The sequence below is a fragment of the Arachis duranensis genome, chromosome 10 (genome assembly GCF_000817695.3).
Source record: "Arachis duranensis cultivar V14167 chromosome 10, aradu.V14167.gnm2.J7QH, whole genome shotgun sequence".
NCBI classification, from domain to species: domain Eukaryota; kingdom Viridiplantae; phylum Streptophyta; class Magnoliopsida; order Fabales; family Fabaceae; genus Arachis; species Arachis duranensis.
In genome coordinates this window covers 46,003,776-46,013,811 of record NC_029781.3, presented here as the reverse complement: position 1 = coordinate 46,013,811, position 10,036 = coordinate 46,003,776, and the positions used below count along the sequence as shown (strand labels likewise).

At 47.2% G+C, this 10,036-nt stretch overlaps 1 protein-coding gene across 1 annotated transcript; it reads right to left on the bottom strand.

Moving 5' to 3' along the window:
• Window positions 1-6,322: 6,322 nt before the first annotated feature.
• LOC107469722 (uncharacterized) lies at window positions 6,323-6,988 on the bottom strand. The gene has a single exon (XM_016089104.1). The coding sequence runs from the start codon at window positions 6,986-6,988 to the stop codon at window positions 6,323-6,325; it is 666 nt and encodes a 221-aa protein (XP_015944590.1).
• Between the last annotated feature and the right edge of the window lie 3,048 nt (window positions 6,989-10,036).

Below are 10,036 nucleotides of genomic sequence, written 5' to 3'. Positions count from 1 at the left end.
GTTTTTGCTTTCTGGTGCCGCTCTGCTTCTTCTGTCTTCCTAGTTCTTCTCAAGCTTCCTTCTGAATTACCAGGTTGGCATGTTTTGCCTTTTTTCTTCTTTACTTTGTGCATGCTTGTTCTGTTTTTGCCATGCGTTGTTCTGCCTGTTTTCCTTTTTTATTGCTTGTTTATTGTGTTTGGTGTTTTGTTTTTTGAGTTTTGGGGGAGGGGCTGAGCACCGCCGTTTTTACCTTAATTGTAGTGGTGGGTCATTGCGTCGGGTTGGTAGTGGTGTTAGGTTTTTGTCTTGTTACTGCGTAGAGTTAGTAGGCTGATGGTGGTGCTCCTCCCTGTTTTAGGTATGCAGCGTCGGAGGAATGAGGGTGTGGGAGCCCCAGTAGCCCCTTCCAGGGGCGTTCCCAATCGCTATGGTTGGGTGACCAGCGATGTATGGGGTGTTCCATCGCGGATGACGGAGGGTGATCTCCAGCGGCTCTGCGATCAGGGGGCAATCTGTGGTGGTGGTGATGAGGAGGGGCGATATGAGCTCGTGCTCCCTGATGCCGACGAGCGCGTCTGTTATTTGAACCTCCATTCGCCGATCGTGCCGGACTGGATGTGGGTTTATGAGTCTATGTTTACTCGGCTTGGCGTGCGGTTCCCGTTTTCGCCGTTTGTCCAGGGTTTGCTTAGTCGGTGTTCCGTAGCGCCGTCTCAGCTTCACCCGAATAGTTGGGCTGCCGTGCGATGCTTTGAGCTGGTGTGCCGGTATTTCGATCTTTCGGCTTCTGTTCCTGTTTTTCTCTTTCTTTTCTTGTGCACTCTTCCGACTAAGGAGGGGAAGCATAAGAAAGGATATATGTCTTTTCGTGCTCAACCTCATCGCCGGATTTTTGGGTTGTTTGAGGATTCTTTTCACGGATTTAAATGGGAGTATTTTAAGGTGCGTCCCGTTCAGGGGCACCATCCGTTTTGGCTTACATTGGAGGGTGAGCGCCGGTTTCTGACGTATTGGAATTTTGGTGCTGGCCCGTCGGTTCTGACTAAAATTTCTTATGATGATTTATCTCGGGAGGATAAGGACATTGCCAGCGTTTTGTGGCATTTGTTTGGTGAGCGTCCGTTGAATCCTCGAGACGTTATGGGGGATCCTGAGGCTTGTCAGACATATATTGGTGTGTTCCCCCTTTTTTTTTAACTCTTCTCCTGTTTTCTTTCAGTTGAGATAGCTGGCGGGCTGACTTCTTTGGCGAGCCTGAAGGCAGCACTGGTCCGGGAGGAGGGGTCGTCGTCTCCATCTACTCCTGTTTCGAATCCGGCTGTGGATTCTCAGGCTGTTTCTCAGGGGGTGGTTTCTTCGGGGGCGCCTACTGGTGCTCAGGTTCCTCCTGGTCCTGCGAGTTCGCCTGAGGTCGTCGTGGTGATGGCTGCTGAGGCTTCTCCGAAGAGGAGTAGGCCTGAGGAGCCGGGCAGTGAGACCTTTGTGGAGGAGGGTTTGGTACCTAGTGTGATGGACCGACGCTTCGATGCCACAGGGTTTATTGATCAGCACTTGATGCCTGGAACGGAGTCATTTTTTGATGGCTGTGATGTCTCGTTCCAGGCCAAGTTGGTTTATCGTGCCCTTCTTCGCTCTACCGTAGTTGTTCGGAAGGCCGAGCCCGTGATGGCTCAAGTTGGTTTGTTGGAAAAGAAGCTTCGGCAGGCTCAGGCTGAGGTGACTAAGCTGAAGGAGGAGCTTGAGGCTGCCAATGTTGCGAAGGAGAAGGCGGTGAAGTCTTCAGAGGATGCCGGGGCAGAGATTCTCCGACTTGCCGGTGTTGAGACTTCGCTTCTTTCTCAATTGGCAGAGGAGCGGACGCTCGCTTCGGATGCGGGCTCTCAAGCTGCCGTGCTTCTCGCCGAGTCGGAAGCTCTGAAGGCCGAGGTTGAAGCGTTGAAAAAGGAGAAGACGGGGCTGTTGGCTGACGCTAAGGATGCTATCGCTGCTACCGAGGAGACGATGAAGGCGCAGGTTCTGGTGCTGGCTCCTGGCGTGGACGTGTCCTTGATGGGAGCATTTAAGGTTGTTCGTGATGGTCGGATTGTCGACCTTGAGTAGCTCTCTGTAATTAGTTTTTTGAACTTTGTTTGTTTCTGAATATTTTGAGTTGCTAAGGGCCGTAACTTTGTTTTAATGGTATTTTCGGCCGTCTGGGCCTTTTTTGTATGATCCGTCTTGTGGTGTTTTTGGCTGTTCGGGCCTTCTCGTGTATTTCTGAGTTATTCCGTTTGTTTTCTCATTTTTCTCAACCGTCGTTTGGTCGGTTTTTATGGATATCCGTGTGTTCGGCCTGGGGGTGATCAGTCCTCCAGTGGTGGCCGTGTCTTTTGTTCCGTATATGGGACGTGTTGAGAAGTGGAAATAACTTGTAATGGAAATGAAGTGGAAATAACTTGTAATGGAAATTTTATTTGAATGGTTGGGACTCGTTAAAACCCTTCGTTAGCGAGGGAAAAGAGTACCTGGGGTTAAAAGACGAAAAGAAAAATCAAAATGAAAGAAAAACAAAGGGTGACTTATTTAACAGTTGGGGGCGAGTTTCCCTTCCCCTGGGGTCGAAGGACCGATATCGTTTCGTCGTAGGACGAGGTCATCGGTCGCGAACTCCCGTCGGATAACACCGTGATTGTATCTTAGGCTGATTCGTTGTTTGAGTGCTAACTCTTTGATGTGAGCTATGCTTCTCTCTTCGTCAATAAGATCTCGTTCGGCTTCCTCGTCGTTGCTTCCGACTATTCTCCTGGGGCTGGGGTCCCCGATTTCCACTGGGATGACTGCTTCTACGCCGTATGTTAATCGAAAAGGCGTTTCCCCCGTGCTCGTTTGGGGTGTTGTTCGGTACGACCATAGAACTGACCCTAACTCATCTGCCCATAGTCCTTTGGCTTCGTCGAGCCGTTTCTTGAGTCCTTTAACGATTATTTTGTTCGCGGATTCCACCTGTCCGTTTGTTTGGGGGTGTTCTACCGAGCTGAAGCGATGGGATATGCGTAATCCTTCTAGGAATTCTCTGAATTTTTTGTCGGTAAACTGGGTTCCGTTGTCTGAGATGATGACCTCGGGGATTCCGAATCGGGTGATAATCTGTCGCCAGACGAATTTTCGACACTGGGTTGCCGTTATGGAGGCCAGAGGTTCGGCCTCGATCATTTGGTGTAGTAGTCTATGGCGACAACGAGATATCTGAGTTGGCCGGGCGCTGCGGGGAAAGGTCCGACGAGGTCGATTCCCCAACTGCCGAACGGCCGTTCTACCGATATGGTGTTGAGTTGGTGTGGGGCGGCTTGGTGGATATTGGCGTGTCTTTGGCATTTGTCGCAACTTTTTGCCAATTGTATGGAATCTCGAATGATTGTGGGCCAGAAGTAGCCAGCCCTGATGATCTTTTGGGCTAGCGTTTTTCCTCCGATGTGGTGACCGCAGCAGCCCTCGTGGATCTCGCGGAGTATGTACTCTGTGTCCCCGGGTTCGATACATTTGAGTAGGGATTGCGAGAATCCACGTTTGTATAGTTGTCCTGCTATGATGGAGTAGTTGGCGGCATCCCTTTTTATTCGCCTTCCCTCTTTTGGGTCTGGCGGTAGGGTTCCGTCGAGGAGGTACTATAGGATAGGGTATGTCCAAGACTCCCGGTTTGAGGATGCTAGATGCGCGTTGATTATCGTTGATACGGAAGGCGACCTAACGACCTCCTGAATTAGCAATTTGTTACCGTGTCCTGATTTTGTACTGGCTAGTTTGGAAAGTAGGTCCGCCCTGGCGTTTCGTTCCCTGGGGACGTGTTGTATGGTAATGCTTTCGAATCCTTCCTTCAATTCGTTTACCTTGTTGAGGTATTGTTGGAGCAGGGGATCCCGTGTCTGGTAGCTTCCGTTGATTTGGGAACTGACTGCTTGGGAATCAGTATTTACTTCAAGGACCTTTGCACCGACTTCCCGGGCTTGGGTCAGACCTGCTAAGAGGGCCTCGTATTCTGCTTAGTTATTTGATACTGGGAATTCGTATCGTATTGATTGTTCAATTGTGATCCTGTTTTGGTTTTCGAGTATAATTCCGGCGCCTCCGTGAGTGGAGTTTGATGAGCCGTTGACGTGCAGTTTCCATGGTTCGGGGGTGAGCTTAATCGGAGTCATTTCAGCGATGAAATTGGTCAAGGCCTGCGCTTTGATGGCGTTTCGGGGTTCAAACCTGATCTGGAATTGGGATAACTCGATGGACCATGCTAGCATTCATCCTGCTAGGCCGGGTTTTTGTAATACCTGTTTGACCGCTTGGTCGGTTCGGACTGTTATGGGGTGAGCTTGGAAGTATTGTCGCAGCCGACGGGAAGCCGAGAGGAGTGCGAAAGCTAGTTTTTCTAAGCGTGAATAGCGAGCTTCTGTATCCTATAGGACTTTGCTTATGAAGTATATGGGTTTTTGCTCCTTTTTCTCGTTTTCCCGGACGAGTGCTGCTGTGATTGCCTCTTCTGTTATGGAGAGGTACAGGTAAAGTGTTTCCCCTGTTTGGGGTTTGGCGAGGATCGGTGGTTTCGCTAGAACCCTCTTGAAGTGTTGGAACGCTTCTTCGCACTCTGTCTCCCATTTAAAAGGGGTTCCTTTTTTCATTAGTTTGAAGAAAGGGATTGCCTTTTGGGCCGATGCCCCGAGAAACCGGGATAGCGCGGTAAGTCGGCCGGTAAGTTTTTGGATGTCTTTGAGGTTTTTGGGGCTTGTCATCTCGAGGACGGCACGACATTTCTCTGGGTTTGCCTCAACTCCGCGTTGCGTAATCATGAAGCCGAGGAACTTTCCTGCTTCCATTCCGAAGGCGCATTTTGCCGGGTTGAGCCGCATTTGATGTTTTCGTAGGGTGTTCATTATTACCTTGAGGTCGTCGGTTAGTTGCTCACCGGATTCAGTCTTGGCGAGCATATCGTCTATGTAGACTTCTATTTTGTTTCCAGACAGGTCGCGAAATATCTTGTTAACAAGTCGTTGGTAGGTGGCTCCGGCTTTTTTTAAGCCGAAGGGCATTACTGTGTAGCAGTAGGTTCCGTCCGGGGTGATAAATGCTGTTTTTTCTTCGTCTGGTCGGTGCATCGGGTTCTGGTTGTAGCCGGAATATGCGTCCATGAAGCTGAGGTATCGGTGGCCGGATGCTGCGTCTACTAGCCCGTCGATGTTTGGTAGGGGGAAGGCGTCCTTCGGGCAGGCTTTGTTGAGGTCTGTGTAGTCGACGCACATTCGCCATTTTCCGTTAGATTTCCTTACTAGTACGACGTTGGCTAGCCAGGTTGTGTAGGGGAGTTCCCGGAATTCGTCTTTGGTTTGTCCTATTTGTAGTTTTTCTATGTCGCCTTCTGGTTCTGGTCTGGGCTGGCCGTCTTGTCGGGCGTCCAAGTCAGTTAGGAATATCTCAGCCGCGTCGCGAGACTTCTTTCGTAAAGCTAGACTGGTGTTGTCACATTCTGCTGCGACCTCGCGGTCTCCGTGAATAGTGGCTATAGAGCCATCGTCCGCTATGAATTTCATAAGGAGATATTTGGTAAAAATGATGGCGGAGAAGTCATTGATCATTTTCCTTCCGAGGATGACGTTGTAGACGGTGGAATCTTATAGGACCACAAATTCGGACAGAATTGTCTTCCTTTGGTTGCCTGTCCCTATGGTAAGGGGTAGGGTGATGGAGCTGTCTGGTTTGAGAAAATTGTCCCCAAGTCCTGTAACGCCATTGCGGTGTGTTTGGAGATTTTCGTTGCAGAGCCCGAGTTTGTCGAAGGCTCCTCGGAAGAGGATGTTGGAGTCTGTACCGGTGTCTACCAGTATTCTTCTTACTAGTCCTGTTCCGATTCGGGCTGAGATGACGAAGGGGGCATCTTCGGCCGAGGTGCCGTGTTGGCAGTCCTCCGGTAGGAAAGTTATCGTGTTGTCAGCTGTGGCGACTGGGTCGTGATGTCTGACGGCCATTATCCTGAGGTCTTTTTTCATTGTTAGTTTTGATTTACTTGATACGTCCTTGCCTGTGATGACGTTTACTATGATGGTCGGGTCTTCTTCGGGGCTTTCCCTGGGGGTAGCTTTTGAGTTCTCGGGTTGCGCCCTTCTCTTTCTGGCGACTTGTCTCTGTCGGCGCGCCTTGGTTCTCTGATGAATTTGACGAACTCCGGGAGTTTGCCGTCTCGTATGGCCTGTTCGAGAGCGTCTTTAAGGTCAAAACAATCTTGTGTTTTGTGGCCGTAGCCTCGGTGGTAGTCACAGTAGAGGGTTTTGTTGCCTCCTGTCCTTTCCTTGAGTGGTCGGGCTCTGGGAATGACGCCTCAATCTGCTATTTGGTGGTATATCTCTGTAATTGGTGCTGTTAGGGGCGTGTAATTAGAGAATTTTCCTATTCTCGGTGGTCGGTTGGCCGGCCTGAGGTGGTCTTGTTGGTTCTCTTTGGGTGGTGGGTTGTGACGTGGAGCCGGGTTGCCGTGTTGGGTAGCGGCGTGCTGCCGTTTGTTGGCAGCGACGACCTGGCTGACTTCCTCGTCGTTGATGTAGTCCTTGGCGACGTTCTGAATTTCGTGCATGGTCCACACTGGTTTGGTAGTGAGGTGTTTGCGAAAATCTTCATTCATGAGCCCGTTAGTTAGGCAGAGGCTTGCAACGGAGTCCGTGAGTCCGTCGACCGTCAGGCATTCATCGTTGAAGCGGTCGAGGTATTTCCTTGTGGATTCATCTTGCTTCTGTGTGACCCCTAGCAAGCTGATGGGGTGTTTGGCCTTGGTGATTCTGGTTGTGAATTGGGCCATGAATTTTCGTGCTATGTCGTGGAAGCTGGCTATGGATCCGTTTGGGAGGGCGTTGAACCATTTGATCGCTGGTCCGGCGAGGGTTACCGGGAAGGCTCTACATCGGACCGCGTCGGATGCTCCTTCTAAGTTCATTCTGGCCTCGAAGGCCGTTAGATGTTCTTGAGGGTGCTTAGTTCCATCATACTTCATATCGGTGGGTTTGTCGATACCTTTGGGGAGTTTTGCTCTTTAGATTCTTTCCGTGAAGGGCATGGCTCCCATTATGATGTGGTCGTTTCTCGTGCGTTTGGTGTTTCGTCGTCTCGGGTCTTCGTCCGAGTCGTGTTGACGACTTAGATCGTGGGACGCGCTGCGGTGGTGTTTCTTGTTGTATCGCCGTTCTGGCGATTTCTCGTGTCGATGGTTACGTGAGGTACTGCGGCCATCTCTCCTATCGTGTTGCCGGGTTGGCGACCTTCCGCGGTGGGATCGTGGCCTGGAAGTTGCCTGGCTTCCGTGCTCGTTGGCGTATTTTCCTCTGTCGGTCAGTTTGCCTTCAAGTTCCTGGACTCGGAGGCAGAGATCCTGGATGATCTGTGCCGCTTTGTCCCTTGCTTTCTCGGGATGTTGTGGGTCCGTGACTATGTGTTCGTTCGTGCGGTGGATGGTGCTTGCTATCCTTGCTTGGTTCGTGACCTCCTGCTGTTCTGAGGCCGGATGACGTGGTCGGGAGTTGTCCTGGCTTGACGGGTTTTCCTCCAGGATGCCCTCCATCTGGTTCGATTGTCGCAGGTCCCCACAGACGGCGCCAATGTACAGAATGTCTCTGGTACAGTTCAGGGGGAGGATCGGGAACCTGCGGGTCGAGGCGGATGTCGGACAGTCCAAGTGGAGCGGAGGGGAGGTACCTGCAAAGACACTCCGACGCTCAAGTCAGAATGGATCTAAGAGGTAGAAAGTGTGAGGGATGAATGAATACCTGGAGGTACTTGGGTTCTTTTATTTATAGGAGATGGGGACCTGTCTTATCTTATCTTATTTGGTTAAGATAAGGGAGGTGTTTGAATTTGAAAGTTGGTTAGGAGCTCCATAGGGCCGGTTTTGGGCCTTTCGGAAGGGGGAGACGGGTTGGTCCGAGGAGCCGGGTTTGGGTCCGGTCTCGGGTCTGGATTCCGTGGGCCGGATCTGTAACAATTGCGTTTTGCTTATATGATGTTTTAGTTTAGATATTATTCTTTCCTCACCGTTAACATTATATTGTTGTAAGAGGGATAAGAATCCTATTTGTATGAAATGCATGTATGTATACTTGTAAGTATTTTGTATAAGAAGTCTGGTATGTATATATATACACGTATATAGGTAATGTGATTGAGTTCTGGTTATATATGTATGCTTGTTTTAAGAAAATGTATTTTCGATTTTTCAGAGAATCAGTGATATGGTTTCGAGTAAAAGGTTCATATTTTATTATTAAGCATATGAAGTCATCGTAATACCTATTGTTATCAGAGTGGCGCAACTGGAAGTGTGACATTTTGATAGTGAAGTTGTTATAGAATCTCCACAGACGACGCCAAATGTTGGTGCTCGAAACGAGGTTACGATCTGAAGAAATGGAGACTGGAGATCCCAACTTCGTCAAGTGCAGAACCAGGCTAGGAAGATAACCTGCAAGACACCCCAATGCCAAAATTAGTAAAGTATGAAATTGTAAGTGAGTTTCATGTGTTTACTTCATGATTGCCTTTTCCTTTTAGTTTTGGCCTTTTTGGACTACCGTTTTCCGGCATTGAATGCTTATTATGGCGTATTGTTTTCTAAGATTCGACAGTTATAAAGTATGACGACATATCTGTTGTAGCACCTGACTGTTATTCCGTGAAGTCTACTATAATCTTAATTATTGGGTTAGTTACGTTCTATTTTTGTCCGGAACATATATATATATATATATATATAACACTTGTAAAGGTTGGGCTTGTAGGGGTTGAGCTTGTTCTAGTAAAAAAGGATCTTGTTGAGGTTGAGACTCTATTTGTAAAGATCTAAGGGCTTGTATTCTTGATTGTATATCATAAAAACGTATCATATTTTGTACATGAATATAATGCCCGCATCATATTTTGCACATGAAGATAATGCATTCTTCTAACATGATAAATACGTTTATTCTTAACACTTTGCCTAACGATTTTTACTGATTTTATGGTTTTCATTTGTTGTAAAAACCTTTTAGTTTTAATTATTTTCTTGTTTATCTTTTTTATTTCTTCTTTCAATTCAAAAGATTCAGTTATTAATTCTCTTACTTTCATTTCTATTGCCATTACTCTTATTTTCATATTTCTTCTAACTAACTTTAAAGATTTAAGCTTTTTATGAAACTCTTTCATGATATAAGAGCAGGGATAATAACTAAGAGAATAAAGAAGAGAAAGATAGTAAGCTTACAAAGATGAACTTGTACTCTTATTGCTTGCAAAGTTGATACACTTCTTGAAGATAATTACAAATATTTAGAGAATATATGAAGTAAGAAGATATAAGAGTAGAGAGATTTCTTGAGCTTTCAAGTATTTGATGCCCTTGAATGAGTGAGGCCTTTGGTATTTATAGACCTCAAATGGTGACTATTTGGGTACTATTTGCCGACAGTACTGTTTGCTTTTACTGTTTGCCGACATTTACTATTCTGCCGACATTCACTGTTTGCTTTTACTGTTCTCTTTTTACTTTTTACTTTTTACTTTTTTTTTACTGAAATCATTTTTCTTTATGATTGGGCTTTTACATTCATTGCATATACAATATACTTTTTACATCTCAAATGGGTCTTGAGAGTCTTGATAGTAATGAGCTGGGCTGGACTGGACCTCTTCGTCTTCTCCAAGAGGTACGGTTTGTATTGCTTGTAGAGAGCTTTGAATATCTTCCTCTGAGGTTGCCGCTGCTAGGGCTGCCATAAGTTGTCACTTCTATGCTAAGAATTGGGTCTTTTTTTTATAAGCTATTTGTTCATTGGTGGTGCTTGAGGCTGTTATTGCTAGACGCTTTTGTGATGTTGTTAACCATTAATCAATAGCTGCTCTTCTTAGTAAATTTATATCATATTTGTTCCACCATTTAATTTTCATTACTCTTACTAGATATTTGGTGGACGAAATTGTGATCACTATTCTTTGAGTTGCATTTATCAACTTGGTGCTGTAGTTGCACGTAATTGTAAAATTATGGAATTTGAAATTGGCACGAGTG